Genomic DNA, 26,103 nt, shown 5'->3' on the forward strand with positions numbered 1-26,103 from the left:
TTTACTTGGAAGGTCCACCTGAGCACCACCTTGTCCTTGTCTGGATCAGATCAGTCTGGTGTTGGCTGGAGGAGGAACTGCTGCTGCGTGGCACGGAGCTCTCCACCTTCAACTAAAGCCCTGACTGTGGTTTGAAGGGGGGTGGGGGAGCGGGGGGCCCCACTGAAATCTGAGCTGAAGGCACCATGAGAGTCATTGGGAATAACTACATAGAAATAGCCAGTCTTCCTGCTGATGGTCTCCATTGTTTATGTAGGCCATATAGAGTATTAAACTGAATGAATAAATAATCATACCATACATAGAGTCAAGTGAAAATGACAATAGCAGTCCTCCTAAATCACACTGATGTGCAAAACTAGAAGACAAAAGTCAGCGTAGTTTTTAAATATCCCTCATCATCTCAGATTTAATGAAGTATGAGTGTGTGTATAAACCTTGTGCGTGCTGGTGGGCTGAACATTTGCACTTTGACGCCTGTAAAACTCATTCAAACCTCTTTGCGTACATTCAAAAAGCTACATGTGGGTTAAATAATAAATTAGCTGTCTCTCCTTATTTTCTGAGACCTCTTGGATTTGCCAGTGTATACATAATCTTTTGGTATGTTTCTGACAGTAACAATTTGCTGTGTCCATGTTGCTCAGCAAGAGTAAGTATGAGCCGGTGCACGTACAGAGCTTCATGTGCGTGATTGTGTGTATTGTCCACAGTATTTTTATCCCCCTGACTTCAATGTCATCATCTCCCCTGTGATCTTTGTTCAGTCAGAGACTCACCCTCCCAGTAACAATACTCCATTGTCTATAAGAGGAACAGAGAGTCCCACACACACGGTTCACTGTAAGGGCACTTAAATCACTAATATGGAATCAAACAGGACGTCTTGCTGGAGGTCCTGTCGCCTCCCATTCCCTGGAAAGTCGACTACGTTCGGACTCATTGATCAGCAGCCTGGCACACTCATGTCGTTGAAGTTGGAAAAGAAAGGCTAAAAACAAAAAGTCTTTTGTCCACAGTGACCCTGTTGTGACCTGGCAAATCACACAATCCAAGGATGTGGCCAGTGTTCGTCAGGTGAACTTGACTAGCTGGAGAATGATGAAGAAAAGAACCGCTTTGTTATTTTAATTGCTTCCTTACTTCTTCACTGGTGGAGTCAGAAAAAAGGAATCTGATTGTAGTTTGATGTTAAAAGATGATCTAATAAATCCTGCTAAAAGTAGAAGGTTTTTGTTGAGCTGGGGACTTCCCGTCTGGTACTTTTTAACTTAAATTTTCTGGTTTGATCAACCATTTTAAACAAGTCAAAACTCCAGCTGCACTTGTAGTATGTAGAACAGCACTTCAAGTGTAGATTAACATTATTTAATTACTTTTATAGCTTTTATCATCATCAGGATGACCCAAGCCAAAACATGTTTGGTCTTTAACCCTCCTGTTATGTTGTAGGTCAAATTGACCCATTTCAAACTTTCGAAATCTAAAAAAAAGATCATAAAGAGAAAAATATAAAAATGTAAAAAAAACAAAAAAAAACCAAAACAAAACAACAACAACAACAATGTCATGTAAAACCAGTGTATTTGCAGGTCTTTCCAATGTTCATAAAAAAAATAATTTTGTAATGAAAAATGAGTGAATTATCCTCATTGAACCATGATCTTTGAGAGAAAGAACACCATTGCACTAAATATTGATTGAAATGGTTAGTAATGGAGTTATTAATGAAATATAAACTAGAATATAAAACAGGAAGGTTAAATAAATAAATTCTTTATATTGCAAGTGTCGCTGGAGTTTTGTCCTCTTTAGCGATGTTTTCCTTCTCCGTGCATCTTTGAAGTAGGTGAAGTCGTGCCAGAAACCACTCCAAGTTTCATGAATGTGGAATTGGTTCTGTTATGTTTGAAAGACAGAATGGAAACACTTTTACATGTAAATGTCATGGGTTATGAGTTTATATAATTACTTACAGTTACTGTACAGTTTGTGTTGAGTGAGTTTTATAACCACAAGGGTCATGAAACCTGTTCTCATATGAACTGTCACTATTATTTTTCTGTTGATAACGTTTGGATATTAAGTATGTTTTTTATGTGATAACATTATGTACTTTGTTTGTGTTCCTTTGTTGGCTCTGCAATATACAGTTCAGCTTTCTGTACTAGAAACCATGTGGGAAACATTTTTTTTAACTGGCAGCTACACTGATCCTGCATTTCCTTGTTTCTCAGACAGTGCCTCAGTTCTCAGACAGACACAGAGTTCAGTAGAAGGACAATAAATCTGAAACTTAAAACAGCTAGTTTTTATACATTCTGTCTTACAGACCACAGGCTGGAATTAATAATCTAATAATCCTCAATGTGTCTTTTTCTTCCACAGCATGTGTTCACAATGGACCCAACAAATGTGGAGAATGGACGAGGGAAGGTTCCCCATGACCCCAGCCTCCCCTTTGCTAGCACCTTCAATGGTATGTCCCATGTTTTACCTATAGGTCAATGGTTTATTGAGTGATATGGCTAGAGAACCTGTTTCCACGGGTTATTTGGCTGATAACAATACCATTTTATTGAAAAGATGTCATACCACTCCCCCTCCTTTCTTTTCCTGCTTGCCTTACTGTGAAATATTAAAATAAAGGCAAGAATGCCAACAAAAATACAGACAACTTAAAAAACCTGAGGATATTAGATCCAAAAATGTGGGTGTTCTATCCCTCTAAGTCTGTAATGACAAAATACAGATTTCACAGGTTGACCCACTGTGACAAAGCTGTCAAATTAACATTGGCCTTTTTGTTGCTTGGTATTCCTTGTCTGTCATAGCGAACTATTTAAAATGCCAAACACAGATAGTCTGTTCTGCACATTTCACCTCTCTGCACAGATCTCGGCTGTGTTTTGAAATGATAATAACCTCAAGAATTGCAACTAGGGAATCCTTTTTTGGCTCTGACACATGTACACACTCGGAGTTGAGCTGAGTAGGTCAAATAGTTATGGGTGTTTCAGTATAAAAATAACTGATTTATACCACTGACAGACAATCCTGGGAGCCGTTTAGGCAGGAGGTGTGTGTATGTGATTACCAATCTATCCAACAGTGGACTTGTTACAGTGGACCTCAAAGCCAACATGGGACATTTTGATAATCCCCATGCAAAATCATGACTTAAACCCTCAAGTACCTTTTTTTAAATGTCAGCCCAGAGAGGACACAGCACGTCCTCTGATAGCTGGAGCGGGTATTTTAACACTCCTTTTGTGTGTGTGTGTGTGTGTGTGTGTGCAGCCCACCTTCCTCTCTCTGCAGCTGGGTGCTTGTAACATCAGAGCTTATCCTATAAGGTATCATATTTTGAAGTGTTCAAATACAGCCAAACACTCAATAGTTTAGACATCGGCGGGGACACAGTGGACACAGATACAGAACCATACAGATAAAGTTGCTGAGGACTGCCTTCTTGGTCAGGTCTCTCTTGAAAAAGAGATTTTTAATCTCAATGAGGCTTTTTGCCTGGTTAAATAAAGGATTTATATAACACTGCCATTAGGACTGCAGAAGTTTCTTGCAGGGAGACTAAGAGATAAAAAGAGGTTTAGCTCGGACATGCTTGGAGAGGATGGTGTTTTGTTTAAGGTTTGTTGTTCACCTGCACCAGTTAAAATGTCACTCTCAAACATAATGAAAGTTGAAAACGGTGACTCAGCAGATCCGTTGGCCTCCTCAGGGTCAGCAGGTTTGTGTAAGATGACCAGACAGCTCAGGAGTTTGAGCTCCTGTAACAGAATCAATGCTGTGCAAAAAGCAAAAAGGTTCTTTTTTTCTATGTAAAGTAAACCAGCCTTGAAACTAATCTGTAGAAAAGGAACATTATGAAACAACCAACAGCAAAGAGATGCATGCAGTGGTGAAAAGATATTTTACTCAAGTTCAGGTGATAATACCACAGTATAGAAAGACTTTGAATAAATGCCCTGCATTCAAAAGCCGAATGAAGTAGAAATACAAAAGTATTTGCATCAAATTTAACATTTTAAGTTCCAAAAATAAAAGTACTCATTACTACGAAATTGGCCATTCTGCATAATAAATTGCATGTTACTGGATCATGATGTGTTCATAACTTTAATTTTGAAGCTGTTAACAGTGCAGTTAATTTTAATTACTTTGTATAAAGCCTTAACCAGTACTATCACTTTAAAATGTATTTGTTAAGTATATTTTGTTTTATTAATCTGTTTCTTTTACTTTTTCTGCTCTACATTTATGTCTTAACTTAATTATAAATCAACAGAAAATAAAAATTTTCATACTTAAGCACAGTAGATGAGTAAATGTACTTGGTTTGTCTCCACCACTGCGTACATGGACAGACACAAATATGAACAGAGGAATAAACAGAATTTGAGCAACATGTTACAGTGTATGTTGAAAGAATAAAAAGAGAAAGAAATGCCAAGAATAAAAACAGTAAAAGATGATGAAAGTTGCATTCATCAGCTATCAACCCAGTAACATTTCCCTCTCCTTGATTTCAGGATCTTCCTCCAAAACACACAAAGCTCAACAGGCTCTGTCATCACCACTGACTGTCTGTTTGTAACGTATGGAAGGATGTGTGTGTTTCTCATACCATTTTTGCAGCCAAATAAGATTAGATAAGAGTTTAATTCACACCGATGAGATCACTGGCCGTGTCCAGATTAATTTCTACGCTGGGAAAAGATAACAGTTGAGGGTTTTTTTTAAAACAAATGTTTCTGACTGGTGTTACAGTGATTTCTGTCTCCAAGCTCGCTGAGGCTGCTGTCTTGTCCAATGACAGATGCCCTGGCTGCTAAACGATTTTTCAAGGTTCATTTACTCGACGTGCTGCAGGGAAGATTTTATATCTATTTGCAGGAAAATCAATTTTCTGAGTTGTTGAAATTCAAACTGAATCCCGCTTACGGTCTCAGTGGAGGACGTACTGCACCAAGTGTGTTTGAGTTTGGGTTTCAGATTACTCTCCTGGTGTGTTCTATATTGGATTTGTGTTCGATTTCCTCAGTTTCTGCCTGAACCGCAAACTTTTTCACTGTCAGCCATGATTTCCTTATTGTTATTCTGTGCCAAAGTTTTTATTTCCCCTAATCTCTTTTCCTTTATTGCTGCTTTTTCTTCACATTTGCTCCTTTGGCCTACTTTTTCTCCAATTCCTTTGACTTTTTTGACTCTTATGCTTCTCTAAACTTATTCCCCGTCTCCCGCACCTGACAACTGTTTCTGCCTCTCTATAGGTGGGGAGCTGTATACAGGACTGACGGCAGATTTCCTGGGCAGAGACTCTGTGATATTCAGGAGTATGGGTGGTCGCTCCACAATGAGGACAGAGACTGACCAGAAACTTCTCCATGGTAATTTTTCCATTGTATTATTACTCTGTGACTTTCTATACAGAAATTATTATTTAAACATTACTATCTAAACATTATTTTCAGGACACCTTGGAGTATATTACCATTATTACATAATGTCTCAACAAAAGGTCAATTTTCCTAGTGAGGGTTATTCTATAATAGAACATGAAGCAAAGTATATTTCTATGGTTACATGCAGTGTAATATACTAGCTAAAGATTTTATTAGACGCTTGTCAACTAATCTGAATTTGGTCCTCCAACCCATACAGCCACATAGGTTGTTTGTTCCTAAATTAATGCCCCTACAGGGGGACCAAATGATCATCATATCCAAATGTAATGGTTGCTCTTTCAAACACATTGTTAACATTGTTAAATGGTCACAGTTTGGTTTGGTTTAGGAAAAGATCATGGTTTGGGTTAAAATATGTGTCATTGTTGTGTTACTCAACTCCCATGTTTATAGAAGTATTTGATGTAGATACTCAACCTGCCCAGGGGGTATCCCACCTCTCGCCAGTTGTCAGCTAAGATCGGCTTGGATAAGCGGTTAAGGATAATGAATGAATGAATGAATGAATGTAGTTAGTCATGATGTAGAATTTGACGTACTTACATTTGTTACATTTAAACGTTTAAAGTAAAACATTGACTTTTGGTTCCAAACAGGACAAAAACAGCAAATATATCTCTCTATTTCATTTGACATTATGCGCCACCAGGTCAAATTTTGCAGGAGTAAATCCTCATCAATATGCATCAAGCAAGCCATGCAGAGAAATGAGGGGGACCATATTGTTACATTGTGTCAGAAAGCAACAGGGCCTGTTGTAAATATGGTACATTTTACATTGAGTCTGCTGCCATGTGAAGGACTTCTAATCATTTTAATGGCATGTGTTGTCTTCTTCCATCTTCATCTGCAGACCCTAAGTTCATTGCCGCCCACCTCATCCCAGACAACGACGACAGAGACAACGATAAAGTGTATTTCTTCTTCACTGAGAAGGCCACGGAGGCAGGGGACAGAGAGGGGGCCATACACACACGTGTCGGACGAGTGTGTGCGGTAAGAAATCATCATCTATGTGTATACGTTTTTTTTTTGTGATTCACGACAACACTTTATGATATTTATACTACGGCTGCAACAGGCAACTGTGATTGAGCTCTATAGATACTTTGATTTGCAGATGTTTAGATATATCTATCACAGAGTCTTGTGCTGAAGCTCCATTCCAGTGGAGGACACAATTAGTAAGTTGTGCTCAAAGCATTAAAAAAGGACACATGAAAAACTCATGAAAGATGAACACAGGAGAAGTGAGAGATTATCTGTTGACAGGTAGGGATGAGTGAAGCCAGATGACCAGGTGAGCTACATAATGGACGTCCTTATGGCCATACATCCAATCCAAGGAATGAGACATCTGCAGAGGTGTTTCACTTGAGGAAGAGGTTTTGTCCTGGGAGAGTCTGGGAATCCTTCTGGGCTTTCTTGCTTTCTGGGGGATCTGTTATGGTTCTTAAATTTTCAGTCCACACCACATCTTTCAGTCTGATGTATAGATTAACCCACTCCCACTGATGTCCACTGGAAGAGGGTTATATGAGAGCACAAATACACAGAAATGAGTAATTTGGTCTTTTCCTACATGGTCACATACATATGTCTGCTTCCCAGGACGCGAGGTAAGCGCTTTATGGTTTTATCCTGCTGTTGTGACAGTTCCAAATCCTCTTGTGGAAAAGACAAATGTCTTTTGGAGCAATCAAATATTTACATTTCCCCAAAGGACAGTGAAGGCATCATGATATTCAGAATCATATGAATTCTAAAACCCATGCAGCTGTCAAATTGGTCAACTGTGATCCCCATCTGCTCTCTCTCACATTCTTTCACGCATTGATTTGTCGTAGAAAACCATATGTGTGCTGTGTGCAGCATACAAAAAATCTAGGTATGCTTAGAAGAATACACACAAATACACACACACGCACACATACACAGCTGCTGGATTTCCTTAGAGACTGTTCAACTGCCAGAAAAAGTTTGCACAAGTTCTCAGACAAAATCCAACCTAAACCTTCAAATTATAACTTTCTTTGTCATCCTCATCTCCATATCTCCTGCTCCTTTTTCTCCCCATCTGTCACTCTTTCTCTCCCTACATACACATATTATAGTATTTCCTCTTCAGCCTTCTTTTTCTCCCTCAGGCGAATCTGAATAGTTGTCATCAGTTCCCCGTGGTGCTTCTCGCCAAGAAGCCAATTATCACTGCTCATTCTCAACTCTCCCTCACACACACACATACGGAAATGTCTATGCAGGCACTCTTTCACATATAAAAATGATTTCCTCAATTTTGATGAAAATGGGACAGTGAAGGATACACACATGCACACATTCCCTCTGTATTTTACATTTATTTTCTTGGAATGATGAGGGACTGAGCTCACATGTTCAAAAGATTCAAAAGATCATTGTGTGTTTGTGTGCACTTACCAACCTATCTAACAGTGCACTTCAGCGTTGTCACACATTCACCAACAGTGGACCTCATAGCCAACAGGGGACATTTTATTTAAAACATGTCCCTTACCACACCCTCTGGTTAACTTTTTAAAATTGTATCCAAGAGAAGACTTGAAGGTGTGTGAGTGTTTAAGTCCATATTCAGAGCAAGTGAAATCTGTTTTACTGAGGTCAATGGATGTCCCCTCTTTGATAGGTAGAGACTGTTTAAAGATGCAGGCAAATTTGCTGTAACATTACAGGAAAACACCGTAAAAGTAAAATCTGTTTTTAAAAAAAAATCTTTTTCAAATTGACCAGAAACAGAAGTCCACACATTATGGTCCCTTTTTGGAAATATAAGAATGTATGTGTGTGTGTGTGTGTGTAGTTTAGTTTAATATGATGTAGTGCAGTTTTTGCTTTTACTCCAGCAGGCCGGCTGACTTTAAGCTTTAATTTACTACATGCATCAGACAGACAATGTAGGATTTTAGACCTTTTTTTATACATAGTCAGGGTTTTTTTGCCTTCAGATATTCAAAAGTGGAAAACATAGTCAGTTTCATGGCGGTCATGTCAAACACAGAAGTTTAAATTGGAGGACAATGTACAAAAAGGGTGAGAAGTCCTATACAGTTTCACCCACCCAAACACTCTGAAAGATGCTTTAAGCTCAGTCTTTCAATCCACATTCAGTGTGCTGGAGTACAGAGGCAAAACAATGAAAATGTGTTTTTTGAATATGAATTAGCTGCTGTGTTTTATAAATTGTGTGTACTGTCTTTACTGCCAGAATGACGTGGGAGGCCAGAGAGTGCTGGTGAACAAGTGGAGTACCTTCATCAAAGCCAGACTGGTGTGTTCTGTACCAGGACCTCACGGCATTGACACACATTTTAACCAGCTGGGTGAGATGAAAACAAACATTTTTTAAACAAAATTATTGCATTTTAAATGCCCATTTACACATGAAATAAAACTGATATGTGCAATACAATTAATATGTGCTACACACTATCTACCTCGTCTTTACCATTTGTAGTATTTTCAGGGGTAATTCATCTATTTTCTATATTTACTTCTTACATCACACATCCTTGTTTAAGTCCTTTTTTAAGTCCCTGTTTCAGATCAGTGTTCTACTAATGTTCTATCTAATGTTTTACTCATAATATTTGTTTTTTGTTTTGATTGCTTTAACTATACACCTTAAGCAGTGGCACTCCCAATTTTGTTGTATAGTTGACTATATAATGACAATAAAGGCTATTTGATTCGATTATGCTTTTGCTCCTGAATGCATGCAGCTGAAATTCATGTACAGAGGCACACAAACTATCTGCACTTGCTTGTTCCCTTTCACAAACAAAATGCATTACAGCTCAGATTCACACATTATACTGTAAACTAAATGACATTATATATTTTTTTTATAAAACAGAGGATATTTTTCTGCTGAGGACCAAGGATGAGAGAAACCCAGATGTCTATGCAATCTTCAGCACCATCAGGTGAGTAACCATGAAGCCTCATATGTGTTTACAGCTTGTTTACACATTAACTACTCTACCTTACTTTACCCAAATATTATCTAGCTTGGAGATGCTCCTTGAAAAAGAGAGGAATTAAAATTTCAATGTATGCATGTTCAACTGTATAACTCCTGTCTCTCCCCCACAGTAATGTGTTCCAGGGTTTTGCTGTGTGCGTTTACCGTATGTCTGACATCAGAGAAGCCTTCAATGGACCATTTGCTCATAAAGAAGGCCCCGACTACCAATCAGGGGCCTATGAAGGCAGGGTTCCTTATCCAAGACCAGGCGTGGTGAGTGTTTGTTGACAAACTATATCATTTCTCATCCTAAATTTACTCAACAGTTTTAGTTGCCAAAACTGTATATGCTGATGACACACAGTTTTACATTTCTCTGGCCTCTGCTCATTTCAGTATTATAAACAAGCTGGTTTTGTCCAGACTCTATCTATCAGGGACACATAATATAATTTACATCGATATCATGTAAATGTGTCAGATTTAGCCAAAAAGCTAATTTGTATCTGTACAAAAACCTATGAACAGTTGAATAATTTTTAGAATAGAAGCAGTAGATAACTGTTTCAACAGAAATCATAACCTTACTTAAGCTAGGTTTTATTGCAGGGCTGTTGTATTAGAATGTATTAGTTTTAGCCTGGTTTACCTTATTAACAAAACACCATCAGATCAGTACTATCAGTACTTAAAGTCGTCTTAACACTTTACATACCAGTCTGTACTTTGAGATCCTCTGGCAGAGGTCCTCTTAATGTTCCAGAGGCCCCAAACTAAGGGGGACAGAGCGTTTGCAGTCAGGGCCGCCAGGCTCTGGAACAACCTGTCCTTTTAAGTCTCTTCTTAAAACATACTCTAATCAGCGAGCCTTTCCTGATTTTACTTGAACTTTAACTTTCCTTGAACTGTCTTTTAATTCCACAGAATGATGTCATTTTCTAACATTACTTTTATTTGTTGTTTTATGTCTTTTTTTTAAAAACGTGTTTTTGTAAAGCACTGTGTAATATGTGTTTTGAAAAGTGCTCAATAAACAAAGATAATTATTATTATTATTACAATTATTAAATAAATAATTCTAACTTACTTGTGATAGTGGTGACCTCACCAGGGAAACTAACTGTACTATTTTCAGCAAAAAATCATCCAGTCACTTTAATTCCAATTCCAAAAACACCTCTAGCTAATGCAATACATTTGTGTACAACTGAATTCTTGGGAAAAGTATTTGCTCACGCCAACTGTGTGTGCAAGAATAGAGAGGTGATAAAACATGAAAAATGAGGTGTGGAAAGTTTCCATATCAGTAAAGTAAACTACCGTATGTAGTAGTGCAGCTGTGGTGATTGTACACAACACAGAGCCTTCTCCTGGTTTACATCCTGACTCTCAGTGGGAATCTGTCATGTTCTTTCAACCACATCACTGTAATTTAGACTTCTTATACACACAAACACGCGTGTAAAGCAACACACATACACATGATCCCATTGCGCGTTTAATACCTCATTACCAGAGTGCAGGAGAGCGTAAGGAAGGCAGAAGGAATATGAATAATGTGAGAACAGAGCAGACACCTCTGTGGTTTCACTCTGCTGACTCTCTGATTAACAGGAATGTATTGGCCAGAAACTGAGAGTGTAAGAGAGAGAGGCATGGAGGAAGAGAGGAAACAGGGAAAAGGGGGTGATGACTCGGGGTAGGCTGATGAAGAGGCACAGATGGGAACGAGAGAAAAGAGAGAAGACAGTGGGGTGTCCATTGAAATATTCATCAAAAGTCATTTGATAAAAAACAGCTTGCTGAATCTTTGGCTATGGACTCGTTTCTCTAGTAAAACAATTATAATGACCTAGATTTTTCCATCTCACTCGCACTACACAGAACATTTTCCTGCATTTTTTTTTTTGGTAACAGATTTAAGCTTCATACTGTGGAATATCCATCATGTGTCTTTACTCACCTGACAATAGTCACCCAGGAGTGAATTTATCCTCCTGAGATATTTATCTTGGACTGAAATATTACTGCACATTGTTTCAATTTGCATCAGGAGTGATTCTGTAATAGAGGGAGTGATGGAATAGTCCAGATTTACCAGAGCTTTATTGGTAATCCTACCTGGACCATTGTTATGTATTTGTCTGACTGCCTCTGTTATCCACAATGACTCGTTTCATCATAGCTTCTGATACTTCGATATCAGCCAGAAAGATTATATCCTCGATATTCCATACAGCATTCCTTTAACTTGGGTGTTTCTCTTTACTTGGATTGATTCCTGACATGAAATCACATCACTTTCACAGTCTGATTAATGTTGTGACAGCATGATCTAGTGCTGTTAATTAAAACAGAGTATCATTTGCATATTTTCTGCCTTCTGCCTGCACAGTTTAGATTGGCTTTAAAGTGTCATATTTTAGTAAGTGCCTGTTGCCATGTTTACTTCAATACCATTCATCAATTACGCAACTGAGTCAGAACTCTTGAGTTGAGTGCTTTCTTTGGATTCAGATATATTATTACAGGATGCAATCTTCTTAATTCAAAAAGAGGCTTCTGCTAACTCATTTATATGTCTGTTATCCAACAAGACATACCCCATTTTCCACATACTACTGTTTTCAAAGAAGCTATTTAACTAAAGATGGCAACACCGACCGACGATTTTAGCGCAGCTAACAGCCTTTTCAGCATTATGAAAATATGGATTTCTGCATGTTCACAGATATTAGTTCACAATAGCTTGAAATTATGGCATAGCTTGGCTAACATTAATGCTACCTGTGTTGCCAGATCTCACAAGAGTACTTTGTAATATTAATAATCTTTGCTTTATGACTGAATGCATAAGACATTCTTGTCGCATTCTAATCACATCCAGACTCGACTCGATAGCGTACTCTATGGTTCACCATCCAACTTAAGAAACTACAATATATCCAAACCCACTCTCGTACCTGTGACCACATCCAGGGCCGACTCTAGCCCATTCAGTGCCCTAGGCGAGATCCATCCGTGTTGAACAGCTCCGCTTGCTGTTTCACGGAGGGTGGAACTCCCATTTTTGTTTGCTCATGGTGCCAACCAGGCTATATAATACAACCGTCTGTCTATATAATTATTAACTCACAAGTAAATTTGCAAAGATGCACAGCTGGAGACCGCTAACAAAGTTAGAGACAAGAGAGACGATGAAAGTGCAAACCCTGCGAAAAATGTGCTTTACTGTGTTAAGCTAGCGTTGCTTTATTTCAACCTAGCTAGCAAGCTAATACAAATGAAACATCTTCACACAAAACGGCGTTTAAAAAAGATGACATAACGTTACCTTTATATTGGGGCTTCTTCTCCTCCTCCTCTTTTCTTCTCTTTCGATACTGCGCACCGGAGAGCTTAGACGTCCGTTTCATCTTGCAAGATTTATCAAAACATAACCTGTCTGTCACTTGACGTGACCTGACCTCTGTGACACCGATCTGACCCTCTGAGGTGCGCAGCCAATGACCAGACGTCGCGTCACTCAGCACCACTGTCTCTGTACTTTGTTAATATTTATTATATTCAAGACAAAACACAAACGTAGGGCGACAATGGGCATCGAAAATTATTATTATTATTATTCGATGGTGACTGGCGGCGCCCCTCCAGCAGATGGCGCTCTAGGCAACCGCCTATGTGGCCTATACCTAGAGCCGGCCCTTACCACGTCACTCCTGTCCTCCATAACATCCACTGTCTCCCAATCACCCAGCAAATCCACTTCAAAGTCCTCACCATTACTGACTAAGCCCTCCATAACCAGCCTCCGCCCTACCTGTCTGAGCTGCTCCACTGGCACACTCCACCCCGCTCTCTCCGGTCCACTGACGCCAATCTGTTCTCCCACCCCACCAGGACTAAACACCGCACCTGGGGTGACAGGGCATTTTCCATCGCTGCTCCCACCCTCTGGAACTCACTCCCAAAACGACCCGCGACTCCCCCTCACTGTTTATCTTCAACTCACCTCCTTAAAACCGCCAACAGCCGCTGACTTTTTTCATCGTACTTTATTTATTTATTTCCTGTTACGCATCTTTGAGTGTCTAGAAAAGCTCTATATAAATGGAATGTATTACTATTATTATTATTATTAGTCTCCCTAAGGGGCAGGGCGGTGGTGAAACCCACTCGAGTGTCTGTCATCTGTCTATGATTCAAATACCAGTAGTAATTTATTGGTACCTGATTCACACAACAAAAATTACACTGTAAATCATGTGCTGTGTTATTAAGTGTTGCCAAAAATGGATTCCGTTGTGTTTATGTTTGAGGTAGAACAGTTGCAGAGGAATGAAACCACAGCTACAGAGTGTTTGATATAGGAATGAGGAAAGCCATTTTCCAGGATTTAATCTCGTTCTCATCTGTTGGCTCAAGTAGTTATAATGGAGCAATTTCCCAAATACAACACCAAAGGGCAAACACAATGCATGCATACTGTGCAAACACACTCACATAATAATGGGCGTCAATAGATGTCTGCCAAATTTGCTCACCTCTCTCTCATTAATCCTGTCTTGGCTCTTAGTTGAACAGTGAAAGTAGTCGACTTGCTGCAGCAAAGTTTGAATTCAATGTTGGAGCTGTTCCAGTTAAGGTTTTAGGCTCTGCGAAAACAGATGAGGAGTTTTAAACACTGACATATCAAGCTGTACATGCTGTGTAACAAATGTGGACAAAAAAAAATTCTCCTCAGTTCCAAAAGGAAAGTGCAAAAGATAATTTTGTTGTCTTTCTGTGTAATAATAACGACCATGTTGATTTTAGGATACAGCTTACCCACAGATTAGGTCGAGCGTCGATCGAGCTTGGATTGGCCTGTACATTCCTCACCTCCTGCAGTAAATTGAAATTGATGCCATTTCGTAAATCGTACTCAAGAGGAACAAAGTATCATGTATCAATCGTTTGTGCAGATTTGAGTCTCTGCAAAGTTCAGATCCCCCCCACTCCACCCCAATCTGAAATTGAACCCAGACCATTACAGGACTATTGTGTGGATCAGTAACTGTTGTGATAAGCAGGAGGAATAATATTTCTACCATATAGATGTACAGTCTGGAATATCAATATCAGGCAATGAGATTTATACAGATACTAAGATGCTTGTCCGTGTAAGACTCATTTCAATTCAACCCTTTTCTCAGCCTAATTTATATTAGACATATGCTTTCATTTCAGTCACTGCTGCAGTGTTACTTTTTATCATTCACATTTCACTGTTATCCTCACCTCCCTGTTCACGATGATCAGTTTGTTTCTTAGGCTCTCCGAAAATTTCAAACAAAGTATTTCAGATCTTGAGTGAAATTAGAGAGCAGCTAATCTGATCTTGCAGCTCTCTGGTATTTTATTTTAACTGATACTCTTAAAAATCAACTCCCAAAGCACCTTTTTTGTTGTTCATTCTTGTGCCCTTTGAGCAAATAAGATTAGATTGGAGTCTTGTGGAATCAGGCATGAGCTCTGTAAATGCCTCTCTCTTAACTGCTGCTGATCTTAATTGAACAAAACTGCAAAACTTTGGCCTATTTTCAAAGATTTGCTGATCCAGAAAGAGCAAACCTAACAGTCATTTGGTCCGTGTCCATGCCTTTATTTGGACAGTGTTCAACCCTCTTAATTATTTAAGTGATACAGTATTTCAGCCAAGTCCCAGCACATTCATTTTTTATTTGATTTTCTCTACTACAGTGAAACAAATGGGAGGTTTTTTTTTTACCCAACAACAACCTCTGCCTCCAAGGAGCTGTTTCCAAACACATAACTTTACAACTGTGGTTTTGCACTTTCATCCAAAATTTTCAAGCACAATAAAACTGCTAATGAGGGTTCTTTGAAAAGTCTTTAAGACCATAATTAGGCCACAATTATTTTGGGAAAACACACCTCTACTGGAGGAAAAGGGTGAGAATGTAGAGTCATGGTGGAAAATGGCCAACATTTTTGTTCTGTCTTGCTTCTGTTTGTCAATCCCTGCACCTTTCCAGTGTAGCATCATCAGTTAGCTCACCAAGGATACCAATAACCAATCTCCCTTTTTCTTTTTTTGTCCACATCTCTCTCATCCCTTACTCCACCTCTCCAGTGCCCTAGTAAAATAACTAACCAGCCAGGCAGAGAGTTTGGCAGCACAAAGGACTTCCCTGATTCAGTGCTACAGTTTGCTCGCAGCCACCCGTTGATGTGGCGGCCGGTGTATCCCGCTCTGCGCCAGCCTGTGCTGGTAAAGACCAACATTCCTTACAAGCTGAAACAAATCGTGGTGGACCGGGTCGAGGCAGAGGACGGGCAGTATGATGTCATGTTCATTGGCACAGGTAATACGAGTATGAATTCTTCTTAAAGAGTTAATTGAGCCCTGAGGGGAAATGGGATTATTGTGGTAGAGAAGAATGTACAATAACATGAAGATATTCTGATCCTGTTCTCTACCTTCGTGGCTTATATTATGTGATGGTGTTTTGCAGATGTTGGCACAGTATTGAAGGTCATTGCCCTGCACAGTGGGAACAGCCTGGAGACAGAGGAGGTCACACTGGAGGAGCTACAAGTCTTCAAAGTAAGTTTTACTCCATCAGGTATCCTACTCATTCTCTCTTTTCTCTACTTCTTCCCCAATTACTGGTTATTTAGACCATATTGAAAAGCTGCCACTCATCATTATAGACAACTTTTCTTTAATTGTCTCTTAAAACCATGTTGTAGTCAACAAATATGGAACCACAAAGATATCTTGAAAGAAAGCCATATCACATTTTCCCCCTCCTAATTATTACAGAATTATTCTGCTCTTGAATTCATCACTTTTGAATTGTAAGCCCTTTCAGACATTGTAAAATAACTGAGGTCAATTATTTTCATTATTACAGGTGCCAACTCCAATTACATCAATGGACATCTCAGTAAAAAGGGTAGGCCAATACAACTGAAATTACTAACTTTAATGCTCACTTGTATTAACTTAAACCAACTGTGCCTTATGCTGTTTTTTTGACATCTCATTGTAAACAGCAAGCCCTGTATGTGGGCTCTCCAGCAGGTGTGGCACAGGTCAAGCTGCATCGCTGTGAAACTTATGGGAATGCCTGTGCTGAGTGCTGCCTGGCCAGAGATCCTTACTGCGCCTGGGACGGATCTTTGTGCACACGGTACACGCCCAACAGCAAACGTCGATTCCGCAGACAGGACATCAGGCATGGAAACCCTGTCCTGCAGTGTGTGGATCAGAATCTGAGTGGTAAGTGACTACCTGTTTAAGCCATATTTTGTGCCTTATTTGTTCATTATGCAGGACTATTCCTTGGTTGGTTGCAGGGAGTTCCTGGAGCCTCATTGTCCTTTTTTTAGGGTCATGTTCAGAACTTTCTTGCAAAGTTTGTCAAGAAATTTCCCAGGATAAGCATTACTTCTTGTATGGTCTAAACAAGGGTGGTGTTCTCCTCACACACTCTAAACTATTTAGCTGTGGATAGGAAGAAGATCAGGAAGACTTCACTCTTGTGTATACTGTCCATGAGTGTGTAAACACCTGACGTCCAGGGGAAGATGCTATTGGACAAGTGCCAACCCGTGTTTGAATAAAGATTGTATGTATGTGTTTGTGTCTGGAAGGGTCAGTGTGAGTCTTTGTGCCTCTCTCTCAGGATAAAAGCCAAAGCGTGTTTATGTGAGAAGTCAGATTTGGCTGGCAGTCAGATTTGTCTGACTGTTTATCCAAGCTGCGTGAGACAGATGTTTTACACTATATTAGACATGAAATACATGTTAACCCCTCAACTGCACGTCTGTTTACGCAGTACACATTCGGTGCATGTAGAACACAACCCTGTACTTAGCTCACACCAGATCATAGAAAGAATGAGAGATGAGAGGAAGTGTGTGCGTGTGGTCCTCCCATGTGACCTAAAAACCAGTGGACCCCACAAATGACAAAAACAAGATTGAATGTGTGTGTGTGTATGCAAGAGAGAGACAGAGATTGACAGGTAAACTCAAAAAGAGGTTATCTAGAGCCATCAGTGATCATATGAAAGTAAGAACAAAAGCACAAAAAGTAGGAAGACAAATGAGTGGGAGGAAACGGATGAAAGAGATGTGGAGATGAGAGTAAGAAAAAAGGAAAAGAAAAATGATGCTGTGAAGAGGGAGAAGAAAGGATGTGTGTGTGTGTGTGTGTGATATGTGTTTGCTCACCTGAGTGTAGGTATGGTGCTGAGGTGATGAAATATACCTCCCTCAAGTTCTTTGAATGGATGAACTCATATTTAACAAGGTTTCTTTGTGCCAAGGTGTCAAGTTGTTGTTGTAGTAAAACTCGCAGAGGCATGTGATTTCTTTGCTAAGACTGAAATATCATCCTAACTTCAGACGTGCGCTGTTTGCTAAAAATGTATTCTAAATCTGTTCTCACAAGTGAACTTTTCACATCTGTGCACTGAACTTAGACTGTACTGATCCTCCCATTCTACTTTCGGAACAAAAGGGAATAAGTGCATCTAGAAATGTGAAACTATTCAATCAAGTTCTTTTGTCAGATATTTGATTTTACTGCCTATCATTTTTTTTTACTTGCTGGATTACTTGTCTTTGCCACTTGATACAGTTGGCCATGTGTGGAACTGTCTCATATGCACATGGTTCAATGTGTGGCTCAAGAGGACTTAATGCTTACTTGTTGATGCTTACATTAGAGGCCCCACGATATGATTTTATCCCAATACTTGAGTCACGGTACAATATTAACATGATATATACGCGACTATTGCGATACAATATATTGTAAAATTAACTGTTAAACTGCATTTTGTGTCCACAAAATTCAATTCTATCAAGAATTGTTTTGTCAAATAAGAGAAAATTCTCAGTCTGTTCATCTCACTTCAGTCTTTTTAATTCTCCACAATGAAAGTCAAACCCACAGACTGACCAACAAAGTATTCAGTCAAACATGTATGGACGACAACAACTGCGATGACTCTCAAACTTTCCTCAACTTTAAGCTTCTCTGCTCTGAATTGTTTTTTGAATGAAACATAAAAGCTCATCCAGTCTCCAGTATATTCCTAAAATATCAATACTTGCCGGCCATGAATTAATATTATATTGCCACGCAAAATATTGTGATACTATGCTGTATCGATCCCCCCCACCTCTATCTTAGATGCATTCCAAGCATACAGAAGCTGTGTGTAAAGACAATCTAACACATGACACCAGTTACTTTTGCACTGTTTTACAGGCTGACAGTCTTTGTTTTCATTCTTTTAAATCATCTCTCTTTGAACCAGAAGACCTTGATGTGACAGAAGACAGGGTGGTGTATGGGACTGAGAACAACAGCACCTTCCTAGAGTGTGTCCCTCGCTCTCCACAAGCTACTGTGACCTGGCTCGTCCAACGTGACGACCGCAAAGAAGAGGTAAGAGGATCCGTAAATAGATAGTAGAAGTCCACCCTATTGCAATAGATGATTGGAGAGACGTGGGAAAGCTTTTGGAGACAGATTAGTGAAGGAATGAAACAACTAGCCAACAGTGGCTGGAGTAACTGCCTTTAAAAGTGAGATTTGCGTGTGAATTTGGCACGTGGTTGACACATTTGACAGCCATTTGACATGTGGTTAAAATTAAGCAGTTACATTTCAAAGGAAAATGTGCAGCCACTTTCTCTTGGATAAGCAGTGAATTCAAACCTTGACCACATGCCACTAATGGCACAAGTGTCACTCAATGTCTACCTGCCACTGTGACTTAAACACAGTGTTGCAAAGTCCTTTTAAAGCGCTACTTAGAAAACGATGTTGCTGCGTGTGCCCTCTACCACAGTAATCACTCATTTGTTTGAAGGTATGGTTCTCCCGACTTAACCGAGTGCTTCGGTCAGCCATGCAAGTATTAAAGCATTACCACCCCTCTCCATTTCCTTGCAAATAAACATTTGGCTGCCACTCCAGCTGAATAGGCTGCCATGTTTGTGTTGGCACAGAGGGATAGTTCTACAAGCAGAGGTATGGAATCTAAAAAGGAGGGAGGCAGAAGGTTCACAGAGAAAATAGAGGTATGAATGAATGGAAGAGAGGCTCGGGTGGGTAAGGAAAGAAAGAGAGAAAGAAAGAAAAAGGCAGAGAAAGAGTAAAAGCTAACACTTATTGGATTCCATGGTGCATTCTTGCTGTTGGAATTCAAGCTGAAAAAACAGTACAAAGAGCCCCGTTCGCCCTTTTTCTTTTCTCATGCTATGAAGTGGATTACATGCTCTTTGTCCAAATATTCCTGATTTCTTTTTTATTGTTTGAAGACACTGAAAACACACTTGATTGATAGGAAACACAGCTACCGATTCTTCCCCTAATTCCTTTTTTCTCTGCATCATGTCTTCATATCTTAACAGTATGTTAACTTCAAAAACCAGAGAACGCCTGTTTTTTTAAGTAGAACACAGCAATATGTTAGTAAGGTTTTTTGAGTACTTTTTCTTGAGTTTTGAAGAGGATTTAAATGGATTGTAGGTTGTTATTGTGTTGATTAAGGTGTTAGTTTTGCTGTAAAGACGGTCATTGTGGCCGTCAGCACAGAGAATCTGTAGGGGCGTGTTTTTAATTTAATTTTACACTATTTTACACTCACTACAATTGTGAACTGAAAACTTTAGAGCAAGCCTGGTTTTTGAAGTAGAACACAGCCACTTATTCTTGTGTTGTTTCTCGACTTCATCCTTGCTTGTGTTGTATTATCTCTCAAATGTACGTTGCTTTGGACAAAACCGTCTAAATGACATTGTAGATTTGTAGTATATTGTTTTATCATATATGATAAATGCTAACAATAGACACATATTGTCCCTCTCCCTCACTTAGGTAAAGCTGGACGATCGTGTGATGTCTACGGAGCAGGGTCTCCTGTTCCGCCGTCTCTTCCGTCATGATGAAGGCATGTACATCTGCCGCTCCCGTGAGCATGGCTTCACACAGACCCTGGCCCGCCTCACCCTCGAAGTCCTGCAGGGGGAGACCGTGGATGAGCTCATGGCACGTGACGCCGCCGGCTCCTCCGACTCGTTCAAAGACCGGTCTGGCGGAAGCTACAGGGCCTGGATGCCTTGTAGCGCGTACAGCAGGGGCAGCTCGTCAAGCCAAATCGGCCAATCGCGTACATGGTTCAAGGATATCATGCAGCTCATCGGGCCATCGAACCTGCCGCACGTGGAGGAGTACTGTGAGAGGATGTGGTGCAACGACAAGCTGAGGAGGAAACACAAGAGCATGCTGGAGAAATACCGCCAGGCGCAGGAGAGCGCCAGGAAGGCACGCAGCAAGAGCTCTGGTGAACGGAACCGGACGCCGAGGGACCTCAGCGGCCGGGAGGAGTAAAAAGCAAGTCAAAGGAGAAAAAAAAGACAAGGATGACAGTGCAGGACAAGATGGTTGGGCAATAAAAAAAAAGAGTCAAAACCAGCATCAACTCCTTATTGTTGAAACTTTGGCACTTGGATTTATAAGAATAAGGAAGATCAGAAGTGCGGTATAGGTAGGTAGTTTAGATGCAAGGGTTGGTTCTGGGTATAAAAAACACGACAAAAAGTGTTCAGTTGTCTTCAACTTTAGACTTCTACTGAATCAAAGAGGTTGTGCTATCAAGAGGAGAGGAATACATTCTGAGGATGCTTTTAAAAAATTCCCAAGGACTCCTTCTGCTCTCCCACTTATATAGTTTAACGGTTATGGATAACAGACACTGCGTTCATTTCATCAAGTCGTATAGAGCCTCAGATCTATTAAACATCCAACTGCCTGAGGGCTGACTCTTTGATGGACAAGTTTGTGTTGACTCTTGGCAAAGTAGGGCTTCAAACAAGTGGGACATTGCATTTACATACTTTTCATCTTCGGACTACACAATATCAAGTGTAGCTCTGACACACACGGACACATATTCTAACTTTCTATTTGGTTTTGTCATATTTCACACAATGCGATCACTGGATTCACCTCATTCTCACTCTGTATTTAACGGTTTATGTTTCTTGCCTTGCTGTAAACTTGGCTTTTTAAAAAAATGAAATATTCATGTGTGACTTCAGCTCAAGACGTATCTGAGTTTGCAGTGTATTTATAAAAGGCATATGCAACTATCGCACCCAGGCTTACACACTCACTGTATCTGTATCTGATCTTGCCACTGTACATGCACATCCACACTCTTACATAAACTGAAATCCCATTCACCCATCACACTGAATGCATGAGCTCAACTAGCTCTAACTGGAAGCTACCATGGGACGACTGTTGATGTTTCAACAGATTAAAGGCGCATAGCTTTGTTTTTACTGCTGTGGGTGAAACTTTCCATTAAACACCAGCTACAGATCAAGATGCCCCCCTCACCGACCCTTACAGGGGTATTTCACAGTGGCTTACTTCCATGCTTTTGGTTACATACCGTAACTCCTCCTGGAATGTAGCTAATGGCCGCAGTCAGTCAATCGCAGATATTGCTTCCGTGGGGACCCTCATGAACCTTAGTCGGAAAACTAAGTCTGCAACCAATGAAATGTTGCATATTACACATTTAAGGTGTAAAATGTAATTTTACACTTTTTGTATCTTTAACACCAATGTAGGACTGCAAACAACGATTGTTTTCAAAATATTTTTTCATTAAATTTTAACTCTTGAGTCATTTATCGTTCGATATAAAACTGCCCAAGGTGACATCTTCAGGGTGCTTTTTTCTCCAACTAGCAATCAAAAAAATCATCCATCTGAGGAAAAATGACATAACCTGACCCCTCTGCCGTAGCCTCACCTTACACTTTAATCATCCACTAAACTCATGTTCCCACAGTTCCTCTGTGCACTGTAGCTCTCCAGTTACAACAGAGGAAACAAAAGGAGAGGTCAGCTGAAAAAGTCAACTCTTCTTGGGCTTTCTGCTTTGTAAACACTGGTTTTATGACGGTTCATGGTTTGAACACATGACAATCCACATTATTCTTACTCTTATTATGATTCAGTAATGTAATATAAAACAACAATAATGACCTAACTGAAGAAGAAAAAAAGTTAATGAAACTGATTTTTTTGTTGTTGTTTTGGAGTTGCATCACTAGCCTAGTAGCCTCCTCTAGCCCCATCATGGAGGTCCATGTTATGGGTTACATAACGTAATACCTAATAAACAATGATAAAGATGTGTCTATAATGTGCCCATAATTAAAAGGTCGCCAGTTTAAATAATTATTATTTACTTTATTTCACCTGTAACTTTTTTGCTGATATTGAATTTGTCCAGTGATCAATCACTACCTTCCAATAATACATTCTGCAATAATTAACCATGCTTATTGGATTCATCTGAAGACAGGCTAATACACTTTCAGCTGTTCACAAATAGCCTGTTGTTGCCAAAGCACTGCACCTTTAATACGGTCGCCAGAGGGTGAAATCCCTGTGACGTGTACATTGTTGATGTATAAAGAGAACTGGATATAGAGTTGGAGAAGAGTCCTAAAACGGTATATTGGGGCCAAAAATGAAAAAATAAATAAAAATACGGACCCAGGGGAGGGGGGTAATATTTCAGGGAAAAAAGTGTCAAATCTACAACAAAAGGGTAGCAGATTTATGAGGAAAAAAAGTTGGAAAAATAGGCTAGTGTTTTGTTTCTCTCACTATGCAGTGAGTGACTTAATCAAATTATACTTTGCAATCAGATTTAGCAATAAAGAAATACTTTAGCCCAGGGTGGTTTTAGCCCAGAATCACCATAGTATCTGGACTTTGAAGAGACATTTTTGTGAATTGGGCCTATTCAGAAGAAAACCACACAAATGTGGATGAGGTGTTAGCTCTGTGGTATGTTGAGGTTCCTTGAAAAAAAACACACAATTTTTCTGACTTCTTTTCTCATAAATCTGCTACTTTTTTCTCCTAGATTTGCTACTTTAATCTCATAAATTTGCAACTTTTTTCTCAAAATATACCACCCCTTCCTCTGGGTCTGTATTTATTTTTTTATTTTCATACTTGATCATAGTACACTGTCGTAGAGTCCTGCTTATTCCACTGCAAGTTGCCCCAGTGGCACATGAAGCCAAAATAGTTTGACTTCAGTGCATAAAATGACCTGGATCTTTTCCGGCCCATAGAGAAGTGTAAAAAACATGCCAAGTCAGATGCTTCTAGATTAGCACTCTGCTGACTTGAATGAGGATGAAATTATTTAATCATGCAGCTCTAACAAATTCTCCAGATTTTATCTGCCCAAATGGATTCAATTACAACACTAAAAAAGTATATGTATACATGATTTACAGGCGTCAGATTCCAATGTAAATCAATGGGAAAATACGTTTTTTGTAATTCCACAGCTTGGCCACTATGTCAAATTGGTTTCAAAGCCAGGGACTCCCTCTGGGCTTGGTGTAAATATAAAAGACGGTATATATACCTTGAGGGCCCTAATGTTTAAAATTAGCCAGGAAACAACATTAACACCAGTGATCTTGGTGACCTTTTTGTAACCTTTGTGGCGTGTGAATGGCTTTTGAGAGGACAAATAAAGGGAAAGCAGGAGTGAAGATGAGGTGGGAGATTGTTCAAATAAGGTACTATAAGTATTTTGTGAAGACTGTAAGATTGCAATTCATAAAAACCCTAATCGCTATTTAATCCCTTTTTCAAACAATTCATTAGTATGAAGTGAGTATTTCAAAAGGCCACACACTTTTTCCTCCAGTTTGTACAGCACACTAAAGCGGACATTTTACTCAAGCAAAGTTTATTTTCTTAGTTTCTGAATTGTGAGACTGGCTATTAGGCTCCACTTATGATGTTTTCTTTAAAAATATTGCTTCTGATTTATATCTCAACTGAAAGCAAATGATAGAGTGACGGGAAGATGGTGTGCATGAAACAATGAGACAGTAGGGTTTAAAAAAAGCATTAAAAATAGATTTATCTAGAAAAAAATCCTACTCAAAAGTAAGTTCTCTCTAGTCTTGTCATGTATTTGTGAAAATACAATTACTTTGTTTGGTCTGCTCTGGTGTATGAAGATTTTTGTTGTTGTGGTGGTGGTGGCCTCATTTTGCTTCTGTCAGCCCACATCATGACCCTACATAACTGTCATCAGAAAATTAAAAGTATACCATTTGTAACTAATATTGTGAACTTATCGTGTGTACAATTTCCTTACGATTTCAATGTTATGGCAATTGTCATAATGAAATAATTTTTTTTTTTGCTGGAGTCTGACACTTAAAACGACAAAAACATCATTACTTCAGGATGTCATTAGTAATGTGTTTCTTTCTGCAAATATGGAATTTTTAGTTGCTGACAAAAAATGTGTATTACTGATCAAATGTCAGTTATATTTGCATGTTCAAAACACACATTGTAAAGCCTTGAGATGCATTTAGTTGTTGTACAGTTGTACAAAGTGTGTTGTGGTGTTGCATCTCACTTTTTCTTTTTTTCCCCTTAGTCCTAATTTTGTCCATTATCTACAGCTAGTCCAGTGCTGGATGTCAATAGTTTTTAAATTTGATCTCAAACACATGTTGAATTTGCAGCACTTTCATGCATTAATGTCCAACTGTAGTGTTTTACATATTTTAATAATAACAACAACACCACTCAAACACTACTATATTGTGGTAACTTTTGTAAAACTGTTGCAGGGTTTCACTCCAGTCAAACTCCACCAGGTGATTTCACTTTGCAGCTGCTCCTCCTGATTGGAGATGCACTAATTATGTGTCTGCACATGGTCTGACTACCACAGCTACTCTATATCAAGCAGACAAAGAGGGTCACTCTGGTTTAGACTGTGAATGTAGATACTGGGGTAAAACAGTAAAAATCACCCTTATCTATCTGTTCTGGATTTTGACATCCATGAGTTTGTAAGGTCAACAGTCAAACAAGCATGGTTCCTCCCGTAGAAAACACTTCACGCTGAAAGTATCGGCAAAAGTGTAAAGATCCTTTAACTAACAATGAGCATTAACTTGATGACCTGTCCCTTTGTTGTACTGTAAAGTTGTGCTGGTGTTGAGGTCTCTGACAGAGCCTAATTTAAATACATATTTATGTTTTATTTAAGTGTCTTTCTACCATGCATGCTATGTAAGTGTATGCTATTTAACAGCATTAAAAGTGGATTTTCTAACAAAGGCGGAGACCCCTGACTGGGTGTTGTGAATAATTCGCCTAAATGTTTTAAAGGGGGAAAGGGGAGTCTTAAAAGTGTTTTGGCAGGACAAGACTAATGGTGCAAGTGACATAAACAGAGAAAAACAGCATGGCCCTGGAAAAAAGCTACTTTTATGAACTATGAAACCAAGACATGCTCTATTTCATACTGAATCAACAGCATGCAGACTGCACACCGGCAACAAGGCTTTTGGCATTTAATGCACCACCAGGGATAAAAAGACTGGCTTTGCATTCTAATTGTATTTTCAGTAAATTGCCTTATCTTCAAAGTCCTGGATCACCAACCCTGACAGTTCTTACCCGACTTAATGCCACATATGCCTGACCTGTAGCAAATATTCTCCTAA

General features: G+C 39.3%; 1 protein-coding gene across 2 annotated transcripts in view; it reads left to right on the top strand.

Annotated features, from left to right (window-relative positions):
* Positions 1-25,714, top strand: part of sema3bl (sema domain, immunoglobulin domain (Ig), short basic domain, secreted, (semaphorin) 3bl) — a 77,633-nt gene extending 51,919 nt beyond the window's left edge. Inside the window, exons 5-16 of one of the 2 annotated variants that reach the window (XM_059333129.1) lie at positions 2,389-2,479; positions 5,292-5,408; positions 6,340-6,482; positions 8,728-8,842; positions 9,376-9,445; positions 9,615-9,759; positions 15,623-15,854; positions 16,005-16,096; positions 16,407-16,448; positions 16,549-16,774; positions 18,825-18,955; positions 20,393-25,714. In XM_059333129.1, coding sequence (XP_059189112.1) covers positions 2,389-2,479; positions 5,292-5,408; positions 6,340-6,482; positions 8,728-8,842; positions 9,376-9,445; positions 9,615-9,759; positions 15,623-15,854; positions 16,005-16,096; positions 16,407-16,448; positions 16,549-16,774; positions 18,825-18,955; positions 20,393-20,905 — 1,917 coding nt within the window. In that variant the 3' untranslated portion in view covers positions 20,906-25,714. The remainder of the gene's footprint in view (positions 1-2,388; positions 2,480-5,291; positions 5,409-6,339; positions 6,483-8,727; positions 8,843-9,375; positions 9,446-9,614; positions 9,760-15,622; positions 15,855-16,004; positions 16,097-16,406; positions 16,449-16,548; positions 16,775-18,824; positions 18,956-20,392) is intronic. The other variant, XM_059333130.1, reaches the window with a different exon arrangement.
* Positions 25,715-26,103: the final 389 nt, after the last annotated feature.

Source organism: Centropristis striata, chromosome 5, assembly GCF_030273125.1.
Source record: "Centropristis striata isolate RG_2023a ecotype Rhode Island chromosome 5, C.striata_1.0, whole genome shotgun sequence".
In the NCBI taxonomy this organism is placed as follows: domain Eukaryota; kingdom Metazoa; phylum Chordata; class Actinopteri; order Perciformes; family Serranidae; genus Centropristis; species Centropristis striata.